This window comes from Hemiscyllium ocellatum, chromosome 1 (genome assembly GCF_020745735.1).
Source record: "Hemiscyllium ocellatum isolate sHemOce1 chromosome 1, sHemOce1.pat.X.cur, whole genome shotgun sequence".
Classification (NCBI taxonomy): domain Eukaryota; kingdom Metazoa; phylum Chordata; class Chondrichthyes; order Orectolobiformes; family Hemiscylliidae; genus Hemiscyllium; species Hemiscyllium ocellatum.
In genome coordinates, this window is record NC_083401.1 from 131,525,913 (window position 1) to 131,551,706 (window position 25,794).

General features: G+C 41.2%; 1 protein-coding gene across 7 annotated transcripts in view; it reads right to left on the reverse strand.

Annotated features, from left to right (window-relative positions):
* arhgap24 (Rho GTPase activating protein 24) overlaps positions 1-25,794 on the reverse strand; it is a 452,465-nt gene that overhangs the window by 69,649 nt on the left and 357,022 nt on the right. For all 7 annotated transcript variants that reach the window (XM_060826012.1, XM_060826031.1, XM_060826021.1 and 4 more), the window contains one exon: positions 21,807-21,929. In XM_060826012.1, coding sequence (XP_060681995.1) covers positions 21,807-21,929 — 123 coding nt within the window. The remainder of the gene's footprint in view (positions 1-21,806; positions 21,930-25,794) is intronic.

Sequence of the window (25,794 nt, forward strand, 5' to 3'; positions counted from 1 at the left end):
CAACTCTCAATCTTCTAAATCTAGTAAAAACAACCTCAATCTGTCCAATCTTTTCTCATATGATAACACCATCTTTCTTGGTATCAATCCAGTAAAACTCTGGATCAATTCCAATGCTTTAACATCCTCCCTTAAATATGGAGATCAAAACTGCACCTGGTATGTAGGATATGGTCTCACCAATGCCCTGTACATAACATCTATACTTTTATTTTTAATTCTTCTCATAGTAAAGGGCAATATCCTATTAGCCTTTTTATTAACTTGCTGTACCTGCATGTTAACATTTTGTGACTCATGCACTGGAACATCAAGATCCCTCTGCACCTTGTTCTCTGTGTAATACTCTACTTTTTCTTTCCGATAAAATAAACAACTTTATATGCTCCTAAATTATGCTAGTAGATTTTGCTCACTCGTTCAATCTCACTATATTGACCTGCATTGTCGTTACTTTCTCGTCACAATGTACATTTCTCCCAAATTTTGTGTCATTTGCAAATTTGACTTTCATGTTTTCATTCCTTTCATCTAGATCATTGACAGGAATTTTAAAATAGCGAGACCCGAGTGCAGACCCCTGTGGACTCCACCTCTCATATCCTGTCAATCAGAAAAAGGCCCATTAATAAATACTCTGTTTGCTGACCATCAGTAGCAGCAGTGTGTGCTACATACAAGATGCACTCCAGAAATTCACCAAAGATCCTTCAACAGCACCTTCCAAACGCATAACCACTTCCATCTGGAAGGCCAAGGTCACAGATGTATGGAAATATCACAATCTGCAAATTCTACTCCAAACCACTCCCCATTCTGACTTGGAAATAAAACACTCTTCCTTCACTGTTGCTGGGTCAATATCCTGAAATTTCCTTCCTAAGAGCATTAAGGGTAAACCCACAGCAGGTTGACTGTAGCAGTTCAAGAAGGCAGCTCACCACCACTTCCTCAAGGCAACTAGGGACAGGCAATAAATGCTGGCTAATCAGTGATGTCCACATCACACGAGTGAATGAAAAAGCCGGCCAATTCACTATCCTTGGTAATATATTACACCTTAATCATGAACTCCTATTTTGTGCAATAACCTTTTATATGGCATTTTGTGAAAAACCTTCTGGAAATAGCAGTACAGAATATAGTACAGCTATTGGTTTCTCTTTATCTACAGCATGTATTATTCCTTCAAAGAAATCCAATATAAACATAACTTCCTTTCTACAGAAACATTCTGACTTCTCCTAAATCCCTTGGGTTTGACTAAGCGCCCAGCTATAACCTTTTTAATGATCTTTTAAGACCCTGGGTTGCAGTCCATCAAGGTGAGCACATATCAGGCAGCAACTGCATTGGTTTGCTTGGTACCACTTCTACAGTGGTTGCAATTTCATCAAAATCTCCCCTCCCTTCCACATTCCGATTTTCTATCTGACTGGAATGTTTTTTGGATCCTTTATAATTAAAGTCATGATTTGGAGGAGCCGGTGTTGGACTGGGGTGGAGAAAAGTTAAAAATCACACCACACTCGGTTACAGTCCAACCAGCTTATTTGGAATCACTAGCTTTTGGAGTGCTGCTCCTTCATCAGGTGATTGTGAGGCAGGATCATAAATCACAGAATTTATAGCTATATTTATAGCATGAATAATTTATAGCACAAGGTAGGATCAAGAGTTATTCATTTAATCTGCCATCTCCTCATTATCTACTGCTACTTCACCAAAGACAGGATCTAGAGAACCATCATTCACTTTATTTACTCTTTTCCTTTATAAATACCTGTAGAAACCCTTTATATTTACTTTTACATTTTTGGTTAGCTTCATCTCACTCTCGAATTTCATTCTCCTGATTAATCTTTTCATCACTCTCTGCCATGTTTGATATTCTAAACAATCATTTGACCTGCTACTTATCTTTGTACAATTACACAATTCTTCCTTAAGTTGATGTGTTGTTTAACTTCCCTCAGCACCTTCCCTTTTAGTAGGAATATAGTTATCCTGATTATTCTGAAATATTCCCGATTGATCTGATTGTCTAGTATACCAGTTCAATTCATCTAGCCCAGTTTTCAGCCCCACATACTTTCCTTTATTTAAATTTAAAACACTAATCTTAGACCCACTCTTCTCCCTTTCAAACTGAAAGTCAAACTTAATCATACTGGATTCACTGTTATCTTGTGTTGCTTTTACCCCAAGGTCATTAATTAATCTGCTCACTTTATACAACACTAAATTTAGTACAGCCCTCTCTCCAGTCAGTTCCAGAATGTGTTGTTCCAAACAACTCTCTCAAAAGCATTCTATGAATTCTTCCTCCAGGCTACCACTACCAATCTGAACTTGCCAGGTAATATCAAGGTTAGACTGACCCATTATTTTTGCTATCTCTTTATCACAAGTATCCGATATAAAATGGAAACCATTTTTAAATAAAAACACAAATTGTAAAAGAATAGTTAAAAGGAAATGGCGGGACTGAATAGGAACAAATTGTAAATATTATCGTGCATGGTGAGATATTAAACATGCATTCTATATCTGTTTCACAAATTAAGATGCTAAGCCGGAGATACAGATAGCGCAGGACAAAAATAAAAGGAGTTGGTGGCACTCAGAATTACCAAGTCATCTAGTCCAGACAGATTTTAATCAAAATTACAGAGAGAATCCATGGTGTAGTTCGGATGATTTCTGATCAGTTTTTCAATCATGCCTGGCTATTAAAGCAATACTAGAAGACTGGAGGATTGCAAATGTAATATCTCATTTAAAAGAAAAAAAATGAAGGTTAGACTGTATCTGGCCACTACAGGCCAGTCAATCCATAAGTAGGGAGAAAATTAACAGTCATCATAGAGTCTTACAGCACAGACGTAGACCCTTCAGTCCAACTTATCCATGTCAACCAGGTATCCTGATCTAGTCCCATGTGCCAGTATTTGGCCCATACCCCTCTAAACCTTTCCTATTTATACACCCATCCAGGTGCCTTTTAAATGTTGTAATTATACCACTTCCTCTGGCATCACTTCTTAGGTGCATACATGCACCATCCTTTGTGTGAAAAAGTTATCCCTCAGGTCTTTTAAAATTTTTCCCCTCTCATCTTAAACCTATGCCTTCTAGTTTTGGAGTCTCCCACCCTAGCTGTTCACCCTATCCATGCCCCTCATGATTTTATAAACTACTTCGTCATCCTTTAGCCTCTGACACTGAATAGTTGACATCTTTTTCACATTAATGGGCTTGGAGTAAATACAAAGTAATTATGAAATGACTTTATTCATGTTTACATTCCACATGCTTTTGTAGTATAAGGACTGTGGCTTCTGGAGAGTGGATTAATGACCATGAAAGTGTCATAGCCAAGCATGGCAACATGAGGGGGCATGGAGGTTGGTGGAAAGACATAGCTTGACAATGGAGTCATGAGGAGACAGTGAAGGGCATTGTCTTGCACAGAGGTTTGAAGACACATTTTTGAAATTATCTTTTAAAATGCTCCCTTGTTGGACAATAGTTCTTGACCTTTGATGGGCTGTGAACAGTGACTCTTTGAAAAACTGCCCGATATAATGAATATCAGGAAGGACCAGGGCATGGCCATCCCTGGACCCAGCCAGCTCAGGGAGCAGATTCTTGACCCAAACCATTCTGCGTCCTTAGAAGGCCCTGATGAAAATGATAAACTTTAGGAATGGGGGGTCAGGAACTCTAGAATTGTGACTTGATCCCATTTGTAAGTCATCTGATTGAGTGAAAGATTTGGGCCATTCTGTTATATAGCATGGTTTTATGATGTGCAACATGTTTCTTGGAAGTGTTCTGGAATTTGATTCCAAAGGAACGTTCAAAATATAATTGGACACATATTCAACGAGAACTAATTGCAGGGTTATGGGTCTAAACTGGTTTTAAAGAGCCCGTGCAGGAATGGTGGGGGGGGAATGATCTTCTTTCAAGCTGTGGGGTCATATGATGCTAACACCTCATATTGGTTCTATAAATCACTCAGGTTTCTAATTATTTGTTTGTTCTCTCATCTCAAACATTCTCCTGTCAATGCATGCGTCATCCTTCAAATGACTTTATTCTTTGCTTCCAGCCCTGAAAGACTTCTGAAAACTCATTTTTTCTAAAGTGGAGCCCGCTGCTTTTATTAATGGGCCTTTTGGTAAGTCACTGAGAGGGAACGCAGACAACACAGCCAGTTCTCGTCGCCAAAAGGAAGGAAATATACAATTGCAACCCTTGCTCCAGATCAGTCAGTCGTGCTGAATCTAACAGAAAAGCCTAGGCATTACAACAAACACTGCCAGTGTATTAAATCGGTCTGCCTGTGTGTGAGTTTGATCAAAGCAGATATTAATCAGCACTGTAACCAATGCTAAGCTGGTATAATTCATTCATTTCTTATTCGAAAGGAAGTGTTTGAAGTTAAGAGAAGAATGGGCGGCACGGTGGCACAGTGGTTAGCACTGCTGCCTCACAGCGCCTGTAGACCCGGGTTCAATTCCTGACTCAGGCGACTGACTGTGTGGAGTTGCACTTTCTCCCCGTGTCAGCGTGGGTTTCCTCCGGGTGCTCCGGTTTCCTCCCACAGTCCAAAGATGTGCGGGTCAGGTGAATTGGCCAAGCTAAATTGCCCGTAGTGTTAGGTAAGGGGTAAATGTAGGGGTATGGATGGGTTGCGCTTCGGCGGGTCGGTGTGGACTTGTTGGGCCGAAGGGCCTGTTTCCACACTGTAAGTCTAATCTAATGCTCCTTGCCTAATTCCCCAAAGCATGTCTGCCATCACCAAGGCACAGCCTGGCTGAACGCAGCCCCAACACCACAGGCTGAATCTTATTTCTCTTTTTAGCTGTGTTAGTTTTGTTGAGTTTCACAGGGAGTTTCTCTCCACGAGGCCGAGTGAGATCTCACACCATATCTTACCAAACATGCCTCATTAACTATCTCTCCTGCCCTATGGCAGCCCTCTCACGCAATTCTATCCTCCTCCTACCATTTACCATTCGTGGAACAGCCGCTAATCATCAGATCTACGTTGAAAGACTGGCATCCACTCTGTCTTTTAAACGGCTATTGTCTACCTTGATAATTGTCACTCCTTACTGGTGACATGTTGGCACAGCTGCCACAAAGCTACAGTGCCCACTGCACACAGCTGGCATTACTGATACTCGCACTCTAGCTTTCTCACACTGGTCACTGCTTAACCACCAGGCAACACAGTCTACCTGTCCCTAGAGACACTCTGTCTAGGCACCCCCTCTAAGTCACTGCAATTTTATCCTCAATACCTGCAGTGGACTCATATCGTGTTGCCGTCCAGTAGGGGAACCCCAAATGCAAACAGATCATTCCAAAGATGAATTTTTACTTACGGCCAGCAAAAGCAGGCACAAACAAAATGAATACAGGCTACAGTTTACCCACAATGCAAATCAAATGCTGGCATCAGAAACAAGAACAGAAAGTGCAGCCAAAACCCAGCAGGACTGGCAGCCTCTGTGGAAAGAAAGCAGAGTTGATATTTCAAATCCAGTGATCCTTCTTCAGAACTGACAATGATGACCAATAGTGTTTTTTTGCAGTCTATGATGGTCTATCACACTCAGCTCCCATTGGCTGAAACCAAGTATCAATCAGCTCCTGTTCCACCATGATCTTAACCGTCCCTGGGTACAGCCCACTTCCTACATGAACAACTGCAGCTTCCTTACCCCCCTCAAGTATCCTGATCCGCCTTCACTGAGCACTGCTCCCAATCCCCCAGTTCCTCCATGCCCAGCATATCACTTTGCTGCCTGCTCCAATTGTACAGAACACAGCACAGCAGGATGATGTAGCACACTCTGTTCAGACTCTCATGGCAACCCAACACCTCCCCCACCCCTCCCCCCCCCCCCCCCCCCACAACCCCCAATCAATGGGATAAGCCCGAGCAGTGAAACCACGTCTTCAATGTTTTCGCACACAGCAGTGTTCCCTTTAAGGGGAATGCATACACAGCCATCTACCAATCACAAAAGGACCATGCAGTGCAACAGGCCAGCCGCATACAAACCACAGATGGTGAATGGAACATTGGTCCATGACTGAATCTTGTTCCAATCCTGACAACTGAATAGTTACCGTTAGGGAATGTTAGCTGCCTTTTGAAGTGGGGGCCATGTGGCCTTTCATTCTGAATGAGTGGGAGGAGAGAGCTGAGAGAGCGCTGCTATCTCTGACTAGGACTTTCAGACCATGAAAACTCACCTCATTGCAATAAGGTGAGTTCCCTTTGGCCTTGCAATTTTATGTCGTGTTAGCACCAAAGGTTACTTGGGTGCATATCATTTACATCAGGATCAAAGGGGTTAGCTCCTATATGTCTATAACTAAGTAAAAATAAAAGTCATGAAGATAATGTTCCTTTAATGGAAGTTCAATTCCGCTTGGGAACATTGCCAAAAATGGAAACATTCCTAATAAGAAAAATGTGCACTGGTCAGGTCTGAGCTATCAAATACCTTGATGCCTTCCACTCTGTTGGCATTAGAATTCTATTACTATTCATTTACAGGCCACAACTGTACAATCAGCATAAAACGTAATATACAGCGGAAATTAATATTCAGTGACTGCTGACATAATTACCCAGAAGGGATTTGTTCAGCACAGATTAGAAGGTCAGAAAGACTGCGGTAACCGGAACCAAACCAGTCTGCACAGATTGTGCCTAAAGGCTGCAAGAAATGAATACTTTGGCTTATTCCATCAATGCCACTCCATTATATCAAAGCATGTTACTGTGCAATAACAGGAGTGGTGATAGAACAACTCAAACTATTGTTTATCTCGAGATCTTCAGCAGATCATTGTTCCCCTCTGAATGGCCCTTTAACGTTCCATTCTCAATGTTCTGGAGTGAATGATGAAAATAAAATACATACCATATGTGACTTTTTTTAAAAAAAGGATCTGTTTTTCTGATTCAATTAAATTGAAAATCTGTTCATTTTTATTAGCATTTGCACGGTTCCTGTAGCCCATGTCTTATATTACAATAATATCATTGGTGGTTAAGCAGCAATTAGCTGGATGACACTACCAACTCTGTCCAGTGGATTCACTACAGCAATGCCTGTACTTAAACTACTTTCACTAGTCTTTCAGTTGAGAAAGCTATAGAACAAGGAGAGCCATCTTTATATGACAGAAACATGGTGTCACAATAGAATGATGTGCTATGATTATATTCTTACTGATGGAGAGACTGCTAAAGAAAAATGGACCTAACAAATAACTTAATGTCATTATTTGTAAAATAGAAATTTCCTTCTTCTTCTTCAGAAAATAATTATGCAAAATAGTACAGATCATTTTTGGTGATGTTGAGAATAACTATTGGGCGGGACAGGAGAGTAATTTCATTTTTCTTTTTCAAATAGTCCTATTGAATCTTTTGTGTCACCAGAGAGGGATGTGAGGAAGTCTCAATTTAATTTTTCATTTGAAAGATGGTATTCCCAACAATTCAGCATTTTCTCAGTCTTGGACTAGACTATCAGGCAAAATATGAGCTCAGGTCCCTAAAGTGGAACTTGAACCCATGGCATTATGACTCGAAGATGAAAGTGCTACCACCAAGCAAGACTGACATCAGGAGCCATTGTGCACATACAAACTGTACATGGAGTGTCGGCAGATTTCTCAATATTACAGGCCATCACAAAAGAAGTATAATGTAATTCCTAACTACCATCCACACCTTGAATGCCACTAACAGAAGCCTACTCATTTCTTTCCCGAGGTTTTGCTGGAATATAGAGGCAAGTCCAGGCAAAGGTGATAACTTACCAAGCTGGTGGAATCTTTCAAGGAGATTTAAATGGTTACAGCTTCACACAGTTGCTTCACATTGTTTAATGCCAGCTTAACACAGTACAAAGGAATAAAGTCCATTGTAAAACACATATCTTAATCCTATCATGTCCATTTCAAACAGTGAGTATTTTAAAACCAAAATATGTGACTAATCCTAACAGATGGCACCTGAAAGGTCCTTGAAACATTGCTCAAAGGTTTAAAGTCGATGACTTGTGACCTGAGCACCCCCTCCCCCTAAAGATAGCTGCATCCATTTGAAGGCAGCTGCACTTTTACAAGTGCAAACCTTAACCTGCCCCCAAAAAAACCTCCATTACAGCTGGAAAGCATGGGAGAAATCCTCCAATACAACTAGGAACAGAAAGCCTCCATTACAGGTGAGAAAGTGTGAAAATCTTTCAGTATAGTAGAAAAACCATTGGGGGATTAGCAAATACTGGAGAAGAAAAATCTTAACAGATAATTCAAAGATAATCACATTAGGAAGCTGCAGCATCAAAAATAGGACTACCAGAAATATTTTCTTTCAGAGATGCACCAAACATGATATAAAATTGGACATCCCCAGTGACATTTTTTAAACTGGGTCATAAGAAAGAAGCTGAACAAGTAAATACACTTCTGTACATAATTGGGAGTACAAAAAATATGTTAACGAAGCATTAGACAAATTTGAAAAGATACTGAAAGTCTTTGACAATTATGTCCAAACTAAGAAAATCCTTGAAAGGCCAAGATTGAACAAACACATGCAGTGTGCAACTGAATCCACAAATGGTATTCCTAACAATCTCTGCAAGGTTGTGAAGAGATGTGACTATGTTGACTTTAAGCCAGAGGTCATAAGATACCACACATATACAGACACTACTGATGAATCTTTGTCAGATTTATTATTGTCCAAAGATGACCTAAGTTACTCAGATGATGGGTGAAACAGCAAGAAAATAGACAATCCTAAGAAAAGATAAAACTTGACAAAGGGGATTTATAGAATATATTCATTATTTCAGGTGCATCTAACCATGATAGACACACCAATAAACCAGTGCAGTGAGCAAAGCAATCTCAAAGAAACAAACAGCTCCCAGCTTTTAGACCAAATACTTTTATTCTTACAAAATAGGTCTTGAAGAAAAATTGTTACAATAGGAAACAACCATAGAAAAGGAAAAGACCAAAGAGCTACCCATACAAAGAGGTAAATGAGGTAGAACTTTATCCAATAGGTGATAAATCCAAGTTGTCCCAATGGAAATCAGTGACCGAGACCAAACATTCTAGCATGCAGATGTATATGATAATGGGCAGATCATGAATTTCAAGACACAGGAGCAACAACAGAGAATACAATAGTTCAACTACATAGCCCAGAGATAGTGCACTTATCATTAGAATTGCTTGTAGCACACATCTATAATACAGGTGACACCAAATACCGAAACACTGATGTACTTTATAACCAGGAGTGTTCAATCCTAAACAGTGCGATGTACATTGATTGCAACCTCATGCAGAAGGTGGAAAGGGTTAAGCAACAAAAGATTAAAGCTGATCTTTTTTTCTGGACTTCTGACAATTCTACAAAGGCACCAATAAGAGGAGAAAAACTGTGTGCAAAAATCCAAAATAATGTTAAACAAAAATCACCTGCAATAGCAGAGATCACACTGGTAGTTGTAAACAATAGACGTACATCAACAAAAGCCATTCATGAAATAAATACAAGACTTTAAAGGCCCTCCAGTTCAAGAGAGACTTAGAGCTCAGTTTGTCAGGAAGACAGTCTAAGTTAATCAACTTTTATACATTAACTGCCATTGTTCTAAGTCTGAAGTAAACACATTCAGGGAGTTCGGTTAGTGATAAATGTAAATATAAAAACAAATGCATGGAAACACAATGATTGAGGCAAAAGGATTCAAGGAAAGGTGTACAATGGTCTAAAAATGTTAATATGCTTGATAGGGTGAAACGAGAACTCTCCTCTAATGACATCATGTGGACTTCATCAGATAAAGAAGGTGGACAGACCTGAGGCTACCGTGTTTTCAACATAGTTGTAATGTTGTAATGTAGGCTACCTTCACACTGTCTCTGAATTATTGCCGTTATGAAAAAAAAACACTGTTTAATAAATAAAACATCTTCTAGCTAGACAGAAGGTGGATTTATATACACACACACACACACACACACACACACGCTTGAGCACTAAAAAAGTAGAGACTAAGCTGAATCAATGGGCCTCTCCAGTCTACCTACACCCAGGTAGACAAGCACATAGTCCTTAAGGATGCAAAGTATCAGCTTCACATTGAAGCCAGCCTCCATTGTGCAGTGTAGCACTACTACAATATTAGATAATACAGGAAAAACCTTATTAGCTCAAAACTGAACATCATGAGATGCTGGGTGCATCAGCAGCAGTGTTGTATACCATCACAATCTGTAATCTCATTTCTTGAATATCACTTACTCTCCCATCACTTTTAATTCACAGTGTTCTAACTTTGAAATACGTCATCATTAATTATTGTCAGTGGGTTTAAATCCTGGAACCATTTGGTGGAGTCCTTTCACTGCAGTGGTTCATCTCAAGGGCAACAAATGTTGGCCTTGCCAGCAACACCCACAACCCCTAAATGTCTTTTTTTGAAAAGTTAGGGGAGAGGAGATCTACAATGTTTCAATGAGCTCCAGGTTGGATCCAATTCCTGTCAGTGACCATGAGAACTGTCATGTCAGGCAATGCATATTTCTGGGTTGCCTGCAGCAGGATATAATGCAAGCTTCCTGTCTGTTTTGCGTGCAGCACAGTGGGGAGGAAGGTGCTGCAAGGAGTTGTGGTCAAATGGGTGGAGCAGTCTGGAATTTGTAGTTGAGTGGCATACAAGCTTTTGTGCTACCAGGGACTGTGGCAAGAATACTGAAGGTCAGTCGCCGTCTCAGTATTTTCTCAATTTGCTCAGCTCTCAATTTACTTTTATAACTGCTCTACGACAGTCTAACATGAAAATTTTGAATTTAAATGTTAGATGTTATATCTCAAAGGTCAGATACTATGGTGCCTGCAAAATAAAAACTCACTTGTTAATGCTGCAATGTTGGGTAGTTAGATATTTATATCTTTCGTATGAAGCTGACAAACCTTTCACAATCATTCAATGAAATCTTGGCTGATTTCCAACTTAACATCTTTCAACCATTTTTGTCTCATTTTCTTAGCTCAAGACCTCAATCAACAAAAGTCTATTAATCTTTAAATTGAAAGTGTCTAATATCAACTGTTGTTGTGGAAGAGAAGTGAAAGATTCAAAACCGATGGTGTGGGTAAGTAGATATTATATTCTAGTTCGCAACACAATCAGTTAACCTACTGTTTTGCTCCAAAACTCATGTGTGGGCCCATAAGCAGTGTATAAGCCAACTCCTCATTTTTCTGGTAATACTCAGGGGTATACTTGCTCAGGGGTATACTCGCACGAGAAGTTGACTTCATTTTTACAGCTCAGAGGCATCTATTTAAGATCATACTCACCTTTATATGTCAGTGTGTGGAACCAAAGTAGCAACACAGGTTCCAAGAAGTTATGTGGGAATTTGAAACACTGACCATAGCGACTGATGAACAGAACTGAGTTTTCTGGTATCAACACTGGAGATTCATGAGTTATATTTGGTGAATAAGTCAATCTCTTGTTTTAGAAAACTTGTTTGAAGTTTCAAAAATCAACACATACTCCCTGATGTGCTACATTTTTGAGTTATGAATGTGCCCAAGTCTATTCATGATCTTCAATGCAATCTGTACTTTTGTGGTCCTAATCTTTGCTTTGACTGTATTTCAACTTACTTGTGATGTTAATAACAGGAGCAGAAATCAGAAGTGACTAGTTATGAGTTAAAATAGACGAAAGTGAACTATAGAACCCATGAAACTTGAAAGGGAAGCTCCCGGGAATGATGCACAAAAATAACTTGAACTTCTGTTTTCATGCTTGGTTATTTTCTTGTCCCACAGTAATATATTCCCCAAGGGAACAACACTTGTTTGCTCAGGACATGATGGAGTCTCACTCGGAACTGATCTACATTTGTTCTTGCCAATATAGTTTGCTTGCTCAGCTTTCCAGGTAAAAACAGAGGCAAATGCCTGGCTCTCCCAGGAGTTGATGATGTGACATGAGCCAGGCAGGCAGCTTGTTAAGTCGGTGGTCCTAAACTATATTTCCTAGTTGTTACTTTATCCTGTTTGAATTGGGAGCTGGAGGCCTGAAAAGAGCTGCTTTGTGTGCTGTAGCTTTATTGGTGGTGAACTCCTAAATCAAAAAGGTGAAGATTTTTTTACTCTTAGCAACTTGAAAGAAATGACACTGATTAAAAACATTGAACATAGTCTCTACATGTGCCCCCCCACCAACTCCAAAAACACACAGGACAAAAATAAAAACTGACACACTTATTTCTAGAATATATAATGAGGAATCAAAGGATTTCTCCACTAAAACTTTCTTCTAAATATTATACTAAATACTTGTATTCATTATATATTCAAATCTCTACGATGTTGCAATATTCTGAGGCCATTATCATCAAAGGCGTTGTCGCAGTAATTGATTTAACATTACATAACAGGCCCCATCCTAAAGGACAATTTAACATCTTAAATATGCATCAGGCACTTTAAAAAATGCACAAAAATGAAAAAAAAATCCATTCATGAAAACTAATAAATCTAGATCAAAAAATGCTAAAAATTTGGCCATTGTTCTCACTGCAATAGAGTCCATCGCCACTGTTGCAAACATGCCATTGCAAATTGGGAAACCTACGTTCTGACCCTGAAAAGCCTAAACTTTCTCACTTACTGCCTCCAGGGTATGACTGGAGGCAGTCTGGAGTTCATGTATTCACGGCTCCCAGAGTCAGTTGACCATTTAAGTGTCAACCACAGTGCTGTGGGTCTGGACTCACATGTAGGCCAGACCAGGTAAGGATGACAGTTTCCTTCCCTAAAGGACATTAGTGAAACCAAATGCGTTTTTCCTGACAATTGACCTGTGGTCATTCTTCCATTCTTATTTATCAAATTCCAATTCCACCATCTGGCGTGGCTGGATTTGAACCAGGGTTCCCAGATTGTTACCTGGTTCTCAGGAATAACAGTCCAGTGACAATTCCACTAGGCCATTACCTCCCATGTTGTCAATGCTTTGCTTCAGATATTCAATATGCCCCATTGGAAACCTGGGATACCCTGTAGATATACCCTGTTGGAACCAACGACATAGGTAGGAAGAGGGGTGAGGAGGTTAGGCAGGCTTTCAGGGAGCTAGGTTGGAAGCTCAGAGCTAGAATGAACAGAGTTGTTGTCTCTGGTTTGTTACCCATGCCACGTGATAGAGAGTCGAGGAATAGGGAGAGAGAACAGTTAAATGCGTGGCTACAGGGATGGTGCAGGAGGGAGGGATTCCGGTTTCTGGACAACTGGGGTTCTTTCTGGGGATGGTGGGACCTCTATAAACAGGATGGTCTACACCTGAACCTGAGGGGCACCAGTCCTTGGGGGGAGGTTTGCTAGTGCTCTTTGGGAGGGTTTAAACAAACTCTGCAGGGGCATGGGAACCTGGACTGTAGCTTTAGGGTACAGGACCTTGAGTGTAGGGAGGTTAGGAACAAGGCATCAATCTCGAAGGAGGGTGCCTGTAAACAGGAAGGTGGCTTGAAGTGTGTATACTTCAATGCCAGAAGTATAAGAAATAAGGTAGGTGAACTTGCAGCGTGGGTTGGTACCTGGGACTTCGATGTTGTGGCCATTTCAGAGACGTGGGTAGAACAGGGACAGGAATGGCTGTTGCAGGTTCCAGGGTTTAAATGTTTCAGCAGGGTCAGAGATGGGGGTAAAAGAGGGGGAGGTGTGGCATTGCTTGTCAAGGATAGTATTACAGCGGTGGAAAGGACGATGGAGGAAGACTTGCCATCTGAGGTAGTTTGGGCTGAGATTAGAAATAGGAAAGGTGAGGTCACCCTGTTAGGAATTTTCTACAGGCCTCCTAATAGTCCGAGAGAAGTAGAGGAAAGTATTGTGAGGATGATTCAGTAGAAGAGTGAAAGTAGCAGGGTGGTTGTTATGGGGGACTTTAACTTCCCAGATATTGACTGGGAAAGCTATAGCTCGAGTTCGTTAGATGGGTCGGTGTTTGTCCAATGTGTGCAGGAGGGTTTCCTGACTCAATATGTAGACAGGCCAACAAGAGGTGAGGCTATACTGGATTTGGTTCTAGGTAATGAACCAGGCCAGGTGTTAGACTTGGAGGTAGGTGAGCACTTCGGGGACAGTGACCACAACTCGGTGACTTTTACTCTAGTGATGGAGAGGGATAAGTGTGCACTGCAGGACAAGAGTTATAGCTGGGGGCAGGGAAATTATGATGCGGTGAGGCATGACTTAGGATGCGTGGATTGGAAAAATAGGCTTCAAGGGAAGAACACAAATGATATGTGGAGATTGTTCAAGGAACAGCTATTGGGTGTCCTTGATAGGTATGTACCAGTCAGGCAGGGAGTAAAGGGTCTTGTGAGGGAGCCGTGGTTTAATAAGGAATTGGAATCCCTTGTGAAAAGGAAGAGGGCGGCCTATGTAAAGATGAGGTGTGAAAGTTCAGTTGGGGCGATTGAGTGTTATAAGGTAACCAGGAAGGATCTAAAGAGAGAGCTAAGAGCAGCGAAAAGGGGACATGAAAAGTCCTTAGTTGGTAGGATTAGGGAAAACCCAAAGGCTTTCTATAGGTATGTCAGGAATAAAAGGATGACTAGGGTAGGTATCGGTCCAGTCAAGGATAGTAGTGGGAAGTTGTGCGTGGAGGCGGAGGAGATTGGAGAGACACTAAATCAATACTTTTCGTCAGTATTCACTCAGGAACAGGACACTGTTGCTGATGTGAATATTGAGTCACAAGTGATTAGAATGGATGACCTTGAGATATGTAGGGAAGAGGTCTGGGGAATACTGGAAAGGATGAAAATAGATAAGTCCCCTGGGCCTGATGGCATTTATCCTAGGATCCTCTGGGAAGCTAGGGAGGAGATAGCGGAGCCATTGGCCTTGATTTTTATGTCGTCATTGTCTACGGGAATAGTGCCAGAAGACTGGAGGGTAGCGAATGTGGTCCCCTTGTTCAAGAAGGGGAGTAGGGATAGCCCGAGTAACTATAGGCCAGTGAGTCTCACTTCTGTTGTGGGCAAAGTCTTGGAGAGAATTCTAAGGGATAGGATTTATGAACATCTGGATAGGAATAATGTGATCAAGGATAGTCAGCATGGTTTTGTGAAGGGCAGGTCGTACCTCACAAACCTTATTGAGTTCTTTGAGAAGGTGACCAAGGAAGTGGACGAGGGTAAAGCAGTAGATGTGGTGTATATGGATTTTAGCAAGGCGTTCGATAAGGTACCCCATGGTAGGCTAATGCAAAAACTACGGAGGTATGGCATTGAGGGTGCATTAGAGGTTTGGATTAGGAATTGGCTGGCTGGAAGGAGACAGAGGGTAGTAGTTGATGGTATAGGTTCATCTTGGAGTGCAGTTACTAGCGGTGTTCCACAAGGATCTGTTTTGGGACCATTGCTGTTTGTCATTTTTATAAATGACCTAGAGGAGGGGCTTGAAAGCTGGGTGAGCAAATTTGTGAATGACACGAAAGTCGGTGGAGTTGTGGACAGCGAAGAAGGATGTGGCAGGTTACAGCGGGATATAGATAAGTTGCAGAGCTGGGCAGAAGGGTGGCAAATGGAGTTCAATGTAGCTAAGTGTGAAGTCATTCACTTTGGTGGGAGTAACAAGAAGATAGATTACTGGGCTAATGGTCGGATGCTTGGTAGTGTGGATGAGCAGAGGGATCTTGGTGTCCATGTACACAGATCTCTGAAAGTTGCCACCCAGGTAAATAGTGCTGTGAAGAAGGCACATGGTGTACTGGGCTTTATTGGTAGAAGAATTGAGTTCCGGAGTCCCGAGGTCATGTTGCAGTTGTATAAGACTCTGGTGCGGCCTCATCCGGAGTATTGTGTGCAGTTTTGGTCGCCATACTATAGGAAGGACGTGGAGGCATTGAAACGAGTGCAGAGGAGGTTTACCAGGATGTTGCCTGGCATGGTAGGAAGATCGTATGAGGAAAGGCTGAGGCACTTGGGGCTGTTCTCATTGGAGAAAAGAAGGTTTAGGGGAGATTTGATAGAGGTGTACAAGATGATTAGGGGTTTAGATAGGGTTGACAGTGAGAACCTTTTTCCGCTAATGGAGTCAGCTGTTACTAGGGGACACAGCTTTAAATTAAGGGGTGGTAGGTATAGGACAGATGTTAGGGGTAGATTCTTTACTCAGCGGGTTGTGAGTTCATGGAATGCCCTGCCAGTAGCAGTGGTGGACTCTCCCTCTTTATGGTCATTTAAGCGGGCATTGGATAAGCATATGGAGGTTATTGGGCTAGTGCAGGTTAGGTAGGCTTTGGTCGGTGCAACATCGAGGGCCGAAGGGCCTGTACTGCGCTGTATTTTTCTATGTTCTATGTTCTATATGGTCACAATACTTGGGACTGGGGGCAGAGTCAAAATTCCTTTGGGGGTGGGGTGTTAGGTATCTATTGGGGTGAGGTCAGGGGCCCTTTGGGACTTTTGGAGGCAAAGAGAGGTGGAACTTTCCACCTTGTTAAGACTTTTGAAGAAGTTCCTAGTAATATCAACTTGTCAAGAAGTGCAATCAATTGTCAAATATCAAGTCCACTCAAAAAATATCCAGAATGGTCAGCAAATCGTGGTCTGCCAAAACATGTAGAAATGTGTATTTATGAATCGGAGTGTTTTTTTCTTCATAAATTGTAGTCTGCAATACATAAATCTAAATAATGGAACTGTAATGTTTCCCCTGAGGAAAACTAAATGAATTGGTAATGTAGGTGAAGGGAGAAGGGATGATGGAAGAAGACAATAAGTTTGTAGTAACTCCTCCATCGCCAGACCATAGCAACACGACAGCTGGAGGAAGAGCGCCTCATCTTCCGCCTAGGAACCCTCCAACCACAAAGGATGAACTCAGTTTCCTCTTTTCCCCCCCTCCCCCCACCTTGTCTCAGTCAAATCCCTCGAACTCAGCACTGCCTTCCTAACCTGCAATCTTCTTCCTGATCTCTCCGCTCCCACCCCACTCCGGCCTATCACCCTCACCTTGACTTCCTTCCACCTATCGCATTTCCAACTCCCCTCCCCCAAGTCCCTCCGCCCTACCTTTTATCTTAGCTTGCTGGACACACTTTCCTCATTCCTGAAGAAGGGCTCATGCCCGAAACATCGATTCTCCTGCTCCTTGGATGCTGCCTGACCTGCTGTGCTTTTCCAGCAACACATTTTCAGCTCTGATCTCCAGCATCTGCAGTCCTCACTTTCTCCAATAAGTTTATATGGGCTATAATGTGCCAAGAGAATGGGTAGACAGCATTGGGTGTCATGCATTGACATGGGGTGTGTGTGGGAGTAAGGAGAAGGTATGAGGGGTGGATGGATATTTATCTTTATGCCCTTTTTGAAAAGGCAAGATAACCTTTCAGTTCTGGTTCCAAGACACCTTTAGTGGGGGTAAGGCACCCTTTGGGATCATGATAAGACTTGTGTTTACGCAAAAAGAATGCACAAAAGCATTGGGATGGGCAAAGATGTAAATGAACAATCCGAATAAAAATGTGGAGTCAAGAAAGGGGGGCATTTCAGAGTACTTATTCACATAAAACCATTGTAGAATTTGTGCTACATGACTGATTTCCCAAAATATAATTTATTAATGGATTGCCTATTGATGGATAACTGCTTACTGAAGGGAATGTTTGTTGAAATAAGTTAAGCACTGAAGTAAAATGTAAGTATTCATAAGGAATTAATTGAAAGAATTTCAATGTATTGACTCTATTTTAGTTATCAACGAGAGTTATTTATTTTCACTCGTTAAATGATCAATATTCACTATAGGCATACCTCCAGGGTTTTTCCCATGATCGATACATTGGGCAAGTGATCATGGATAGAAAAGGGAAAAGAGTGGTGGATAGGGATTTTGAGTTGCAGAAGGGGCTATAAAGAGCTATGAGATGGTTAGCTTGGCATGGGTTAGCCTAAGGTCTTTAAAGTGCTATGGGCACAGGGTGGCAAAGGGATATGACAGAGTGCGGGGATGCGTAGATTGGCAATGGCTGGCATAAAGGGTATGAGGTACCATGGACATGGACAGGGCATGTGAAGTGTATAAGAATTTTTTTTTAAATTCACTAATGGGAGTGGGCATTGCTGGCTGGCCAGAATTTATTGCCTATCTCTAGTTGCCTTTGAGAAGGTGATAGTGAGCTGCCTTCTTGAACTGCTGCAGTCCACCAGCTTTGGGAGGACCCACAATGCCCTTGGCGGGAGGGGCGGATTTCCAGTAATTTTCACCCAGCAACAGTGGAAGAATGGTGATATATTTCCAAGTCAGGATGATGAGTGGCTTGGAGGCAAGAACCCAAACTGAGCATCACCGATTAATTTTTTTGATGGGCACACACCTATTTTGTAGCTCTACTGATAATCCTTTCCATCACTTTATTGATGATCAATACTGGGCCAGATTATATTTGCCCTGCATTCACACTGCAAGCATGATGTGGCTGCACTGGTCTTTCTACAGGGGTGTGGGGAAGCTGTACTCAGTGGAATGCATCCCCAACTCAAAAGCCTATTCCAAAGTTCACCAAAACCAAAATGATGTATTTTATATTCAGCAAATTCTATTTAACTTTTATTTCATAACCCAGACTGTCATTTCCATACAGTACTGCAGGGAACAGTACACAATCAGTGTCACTTTGTTTCAGGTGAAATGTTAAACTAAGGTCCCACCTATCTTGTTAGATAGGGAATACGTTGCAGCATTATTCACAGAGAAACAGGACGTCTGAGTTAATGTTTGGCTGAGTTAATGTTTGTCTCCCGGATGAAGAAGAGTCAGACTCAAAAGGACAACTTTTCTCTCTCTGCAGACCTGCTGAGTTTCTCCAGCACAGTGTGTTTTTATTTCAGATTTCTAGCACTTACAGTATTATGCTTTCATTAAAAACAGACCACTTGATCATTCTATCCTTGGTGTTTGTATGCAAATATTGCTAATAGTAACTCAGCGACTACATTTCAAAAGTAATTAGTTGGCTGCAAGGTGTTGAGATTGCAAATCTTATTTTTGCTGGAGGCAATTGAAAGATGAATATTGGTTGCAATTCTTTCAGAATCATTTTGGTTCAGTCTTCAGTGTCTCTAATAGTCATCTGTGCCGGCCATTTTAATCTCCCCATGATGGAGTGGATCCCGACACTGCAGCACTGGAGTCTCAACTTTGATTATGTCCTCAAACTGTCAAACCCTGTTCAGTCTGACAGTCTGTTTCAGAAACAAAGCAAGCTATTGGTCAAATAACCGTCCGTTGTAGAATATTTACACATCGGAATCAGATGCTAGAGGAAAGCAGGGTCTGCTTTGTTATTGTAACAAAAGCTGAATTGTTAGAGGCAGACAATTAGTATATTTTTGCTTGGAGCCCATTTGTGCTAGGAACCAGGAAGAACAGTTTGGCTCCAAAGCTGCTGTAAAATAAACCATCAGAAAACCTACAGCTCCTTTATGTAGTACATGGGTCACTGCAGACAGAATTAGTGAGATATCTGATAGTTGCCTCCATTTCTGGATGTAATGCAAACCAGACCACTGACTACTCTATTGATAAACTGATAAAGTTAGAAGGCGTACGACACCAGGTTATAGTCCAACAGGTTTATTTAAAACCTGACGATGGAGTGGTGGTTTGAAGGCTTGGGATTTTAATTAAACCTGTTGGACTATAACCTGGTGTCGTGTGACTTCCAACTTAGTCCAGGCCAGTCCAAATCGGTCCCTTCATATTATGGACAAACTAATACACTGTTGCCCATCATGCACTCCCACTGAAGTTGAACAGCATCCCCACTACCTCTACTGTTGTGACTCACCTTAACGATATTGATTTGCATATAAATATCATTTGTAATGGAGTAAAAATGGCCAAAAATGCTTTTAAGATCTGGATAACCTTTAGTATTGAGCTATAATTAGTGATATTAGAACAGAGATCAAAAACTTGGCCAAAAGAGGTTTATTTTAGGGAACCACTGCAGGACAAGAGAGAGGCTCCATAAAATGGAGAGGTTTCAGGAAAACATTCTAGATCTTGGTGCCTAGGCTGCTGGAAGCACAAAAGTCCAGAACTAGAGTATGGCAGACAACCCAAAGGATCATAGTAATCGAGGGAGTGATGGGGGAATGAAATCAGACTCATGTTAATATGTGGGCAGCAGACTTCTGGAGGGCATCAATGACACTTACAACTACACTTTCAAAATCTCAACTATCTAACCTTTGACCCTTAATTTGCCAGAATATTAGAATAAGGACATAAGAATGAGGAGCAGGAGTAGCCAATTCAACACTTCAAGCCTGTTCCACCATGCCGTTATGGTTCATCTCACTTTCGCCTCAAATCCTGGTCACTCTCCATAACTCTTCAACTTGTTACTATTTATAAATTTGTCTATCTCCTCCTTAAATTTACTCAGTGTTCCCACATCTACCGCACTCTGGGGTAGTGAATTTCACAGATTCATGACCCCTTGAAAGAAGTTATTTCTCCTCATCTCTATTTTAAGTCTGCTACAACTCATCCTAAAATTATGATCTCCCATTTGAGATTGCCCCACAAGAGGAAACATCCACTCAGTGTCTTCTTTGTCAATTCCCTCTAACATCTTATATACCTCAATTAGATCACCTCGCATTCTTTTAAACTTCAGAGAGAATCAGCCTAAACTGCTGAATATCTTTTGATAAGACAAACCTCTCATCTCTGGGGTCAATCTAGTGAATCTTCTCTGAACTACCCCCAATACAACTACATCCTTCCTCAAGTAAGGGAAACAAAACTTTACACAAGACCCCAGATGCAGCCTCACTAATGTTTTGTCCAGTTGCAGCAACACTTCCCTACTTTTATATTCTATTTCTTTAGTAATAAATGTCAAAATTCCATTTGCTTTCCTTCTACATGATGTACCAGTGTCAGTGATTCATTAAACAATTACATATTTGGTCAACCACACCATTCACTCCAACTTTAATGCCCTGATTTTAAATAAACCATTATATACTTTCACCACCCTGACCTGTACCCTAGTACAGCACTTAATCACCCATCCTTTAGGGCAAGAGGCACAGACTTGTAAGAACTCACATTGCACCCCACATTATTTGAGGCTGTCCTAATATCTGTTGCCCATGTTAACTTTTAGCAAGTCCCATTCCCCTATCACTGCTGGACTCACTGAACCACATTGGCTTGGGGTTAAGCAATACCTTGATTTTAAAATGTTCATTCTGGGTTCCATATCCATCCCTCCATATCTCTAATCTCCCCATACCCCCATGATCCTTTGAGAAATCTTTTCCTCTGATTCTATCGCATCCTCGATTTTAACTGTTGCACCATTAATGGCTTCGTTTAGGTTGCTTAAGGCACTGCTTAGATTCTATGTCTTTGACTAAGCTCCACTTTCTATTGAGTTACACATAATTTGCAGAACCCAGCAGGGATGCTATACCGCAGCATTTATGAGCATCATGACATCAATATAACTCTATGTCCTACCGTGTTTCATAGAGCTCTGTGAAGTTGACATTAATGGAGCCCCCTGGGTCTGGTGACTCTGAATAATATTTTCACTTTCCATTTAGCTGCTAATAAATGTGGGAATACAAGGCCAAAAGAATTTCCCCGAAAGTAGTTACAGCCGAGCAGTTGAAAATGCCAAGATTACCTCCACCGAAAGGAGCCCAAATCACTCTGCGAATAGTCTTCACCCAGTCTTCCATATCATTTTGTGCACTGGCCATGAGGAGATAGGTTTCATGATTGGCTGTCATCCGATCACGATCTCCACCTGGAAGGCACAACACAGCAGTGATAAATGGAAATCATTTAGGGTGAGCAAGCCTTTAACCAGAACCCTGCTGTGGGCCAGCAGCCCATTCACTGGTTTTCCAGAGAAGTCAAGGCTATAAATGCAATAGTGATCAAAGATACCCAGTGAAGAGAGTGTCCCTAAAATGCTTTTTACCACCGTGACACCCTGTCAACAACAATGAATCATATTAATATGCCCATAGCCAAGCTAAACCTAAGGAGTGTCTATTTTGGCCAGTATTTCCCTTCCTGCTCTCTTTTCCTGTTTGCTGGGGCATGGTACCCAAAGCCATACGCTTACCAAATGATGAGTCTTTGGTGATAAGCCTAGATAGGAGATTACTTGACAGGTTGTCATGGTGATGGAGCATGTTAGTCAGAGAGCAGTTGGTGCCAAAGGCCTTCAACCAGTTGTTCTCAATGTTTTTTAGATCTTCGCCCTCATCTCAGCCCTGGCTTTCAGATTATTTTCATTAGCCTGGATCTCCTGGCTCAGAGGTATGGACACTGCCACTGCACTACAGGAGCCCCCAGCCCTTGTTTTCATTGTTAACCAATTAAACATTTGACAGTAAGAGGAAGCATGAGTTCAGTTCAATCCTCTTCCTGCTGGATTGCCCTTTGCTGCAGGGTTTATGCCAAGCAACTGGACACAATTGCCTGTTTTTCTAACATTCACTAGTAACAGAACATTACTAGGGGTAGTGTGCTGAGAATCAGACCCCACTGTACCTGTGACAAAACTGGGTCAAACTATCCAAAGTCCCCAGTTTGCCTGACTGACTAAAGAAATGCTCACCAATTTTTTGTACTTAACAAGAAAACAGCTATTTATAGATTATTTTACAGAAATAACAGAGATGTGAATGGCTAATTTACAAGTCTGTAGTTTAAACTCTACCCCTGTTAGTTTTCACCTTTCTCAAACAGACAGGCACAAAAAGACAGATAAGACATGTACGTCAAGACTGGGAAAATAAAACAAAATTAAGGAAACACTGATAGCAACAGATTGGACCAAAGGAGTTAATTAATTGTGTTCTTTCCATTGCTTCGAACTTCTAACAGTTACTTGCTCTTATCACAAGATTGTTTGCACAGAAATGTTCAGTCATTCATATCCTTTTTCAGCATTCATCTTTTCAATATGTGAAGGTGTTTTAATTGTCTGTCTACAGAGGATTTGCAGCGAAAGCTGAATGGAAGCCAGCCAGCTGTTACTGAAGACTTTCTGGGAATAAGAGAGAGACAGACAGACAGAGCTTCCTCTTTGCAGGCTAGATGTTTCTGCTGTAATGGCTTAATACAAGCCACGGTCACCTGTTCAGGAGCCAATCAATACTTGGTTATCATGCCCCTTGGTTCAGAGCTCATCAGCTCCATACTATCTATTTTCACTCGCATGGTTCTGGGAAAAGGCAACATTGTGAGTTGAAATAATTGATCCGGGAAACATTATTTTTAAAACTTTAGCAATCTCTTTGAACAGTCTCTTTTTTTAAAGCAGTATCTTCCTTTTTTTTAGTCTACAGTCCAAACATAAATGAAATAAAACAATGTGGTCTTTGCACCATTTGCATCCCTCCCAATTACCAGGGGTGAGGAAAGTGCATAAGGTGAGATCCAACTGTCTGAGTTTGTTTTTGCAGAAAACTATGCATGATGGTGCAGAACACTGGCCGTTTCCACTCTGTCAGCTTTCCTGTTCAGTTTCTTCAACCCACAATAAACTGTGGCACATTGATCCCTTGCCTGGGATGTCCAAGTCTCCCCTGCCCTATAGGTATCTAATAAAATATCTGAACAGGTTGATTAGAAAAGTAGGTTAGTTAAATAAATATAAATAAACTACAAATTGGAGATCTGCTGTCTGCATGCTGGTCCTATCTACATACCCTTAAACCTCTCCTTCCCAGGTTCAATCATCCTTACACAAAAGCAATTTTCAGATTTTTGGCATCATCTCAAATTTCAAATGTGACTTCATCTCTCACAAATTCCACAATCCCCTTCACCCCTTTCTCTTTGCCCCATCTTCTCCTCCAACACCACAATATTCCGCAAAAAGACTGAACCTCCAGTTGCTTGCCAGTTTCACACACCACCCTGTTCCGTGGCCAACATCTTGGTCTCAGGCTTGCTGCAGTGATCCAGCACAGCTCAGTGCGAGCTGGAAGAACAACAGCCTTCTGGACTCAATATCGAGTTCAATGAATTTAGGGCTTGAGCTCTCACGTGCAATTATCTCAACTCTCACACATACAGCCCATTGGTAGCCACTGATATTCCCCATTAATAGCTATTCATTCTCTTACATTGATTGTTATCTACTCCTTTGTCTGTCCAACTGTTCTTCTCTCTGGGCTTTATCTTCACCTATCACTTACTCTTACCCCCGCCCTATTTTCTGCATAAAATAACTTTTTCCTAGCTACCACCAATTCTGAGGAAGGTTCACTGAACCCAAACATTAACTCTGATTTCTCTATACTGATGTTGTCCTACCTGCTGAGCTTTTCCAGCAATTTATGTTTTTCTTTGTGATCACAATATTCTTTGTTGCCTATTTTATCCATACCACCACTGGCAGCTATGCCAATGTCCACAACTAATCCCACCCTGAATCTCCTTTGCTTTGTATGCCCTCTTATCCCCTTCTTTCTCTGCCTCAAAACCTTAAGAACATTCTTCTCTTTGCCTGTGAGCCCATTTCCTCATTAGATCCAGTGCCAGTTGCTATTCACTGTCCAGTAGACTGCTCCGAGAAATCTCTTGAATAAATGGGATATTGGTAGTCATTCTGGAAGTGACAGAAACCAGTTTCTGTGCCTCCTTTTGGATTGTAAACTCAGGCAGGTTTGCTTGAGAAATTTGTAATAGGTCCAAAATAATTAGTGACTGTGCACAGTTACTGGAAGCTTAAGGCTAAAAATCTAGTGCTAGACGTATTTTAGCATACATCCTGGAAAATGAAACAACAGCATTGTGTCTTACTGTAAAAGTTGTCGAAGCACAAATTGGGTAATCTTCATTCACTTCCATTTAATTGAAACCTACCTTGGATTTTTCCCTGAAAACAGTGACTGCCTTGAATGACCTGACCTTGTATAGAGTGTTTACACTTTTACATCTATTGTGAAAAAGATAAATAAATAGAATTGTAGTCTATTTGTAGTTTTGTCAATAATAGAATTGCTACAGCAGCAAGGATCAAGGCCATTAAAATGCATATTGACTAATTAGGTTGATAATGTTCATTGTGAAACAAAGGACACTAAGTCATGAGAAGACACTTACATAATTAAACCTGTGTTTAAAACAAAGGGAGCAGCAATTACGCTTCAGATCTTTAGAAGGCTGAAGGGCATTGCTAACATCATGTAAACAATACATTAAGCACAGACATCAAGCACCAAGACAGAGCTTATTCAGGATCATAATCAATGGTATGGCGGGATTGCTGTTAGGCCTAAACTGGTCTGAAACTAGGCTTCAGGTTTCATTCCAATCACTTAAATGAACTTCTGGTACCAATAGCATCCCCCAGGGACACACTGCCTTAAGCAGTTTCATTTCTAGGCGGACCCTCAAATAATCCTGTTCCTGGCTAAAGTTTCCATCGAAAGGTCCCTTCCTTCCATCAAGTCCTGCCACATTTTGATTTGCGTTATTGTAACACTGTCTCTGGCAGGCAGTGGTTCTTGTCTGTTCGTTCATAATTGAATAATTGTTTGGAATGAGTTTCTAAATTTATAGAAAGAGCTGGGTTATATTGGTTTTTTTTGTGATGCTGTGGAGTCTGTCGACCATCTTGGATGTGGGCAGTTGTACTATTTACTATT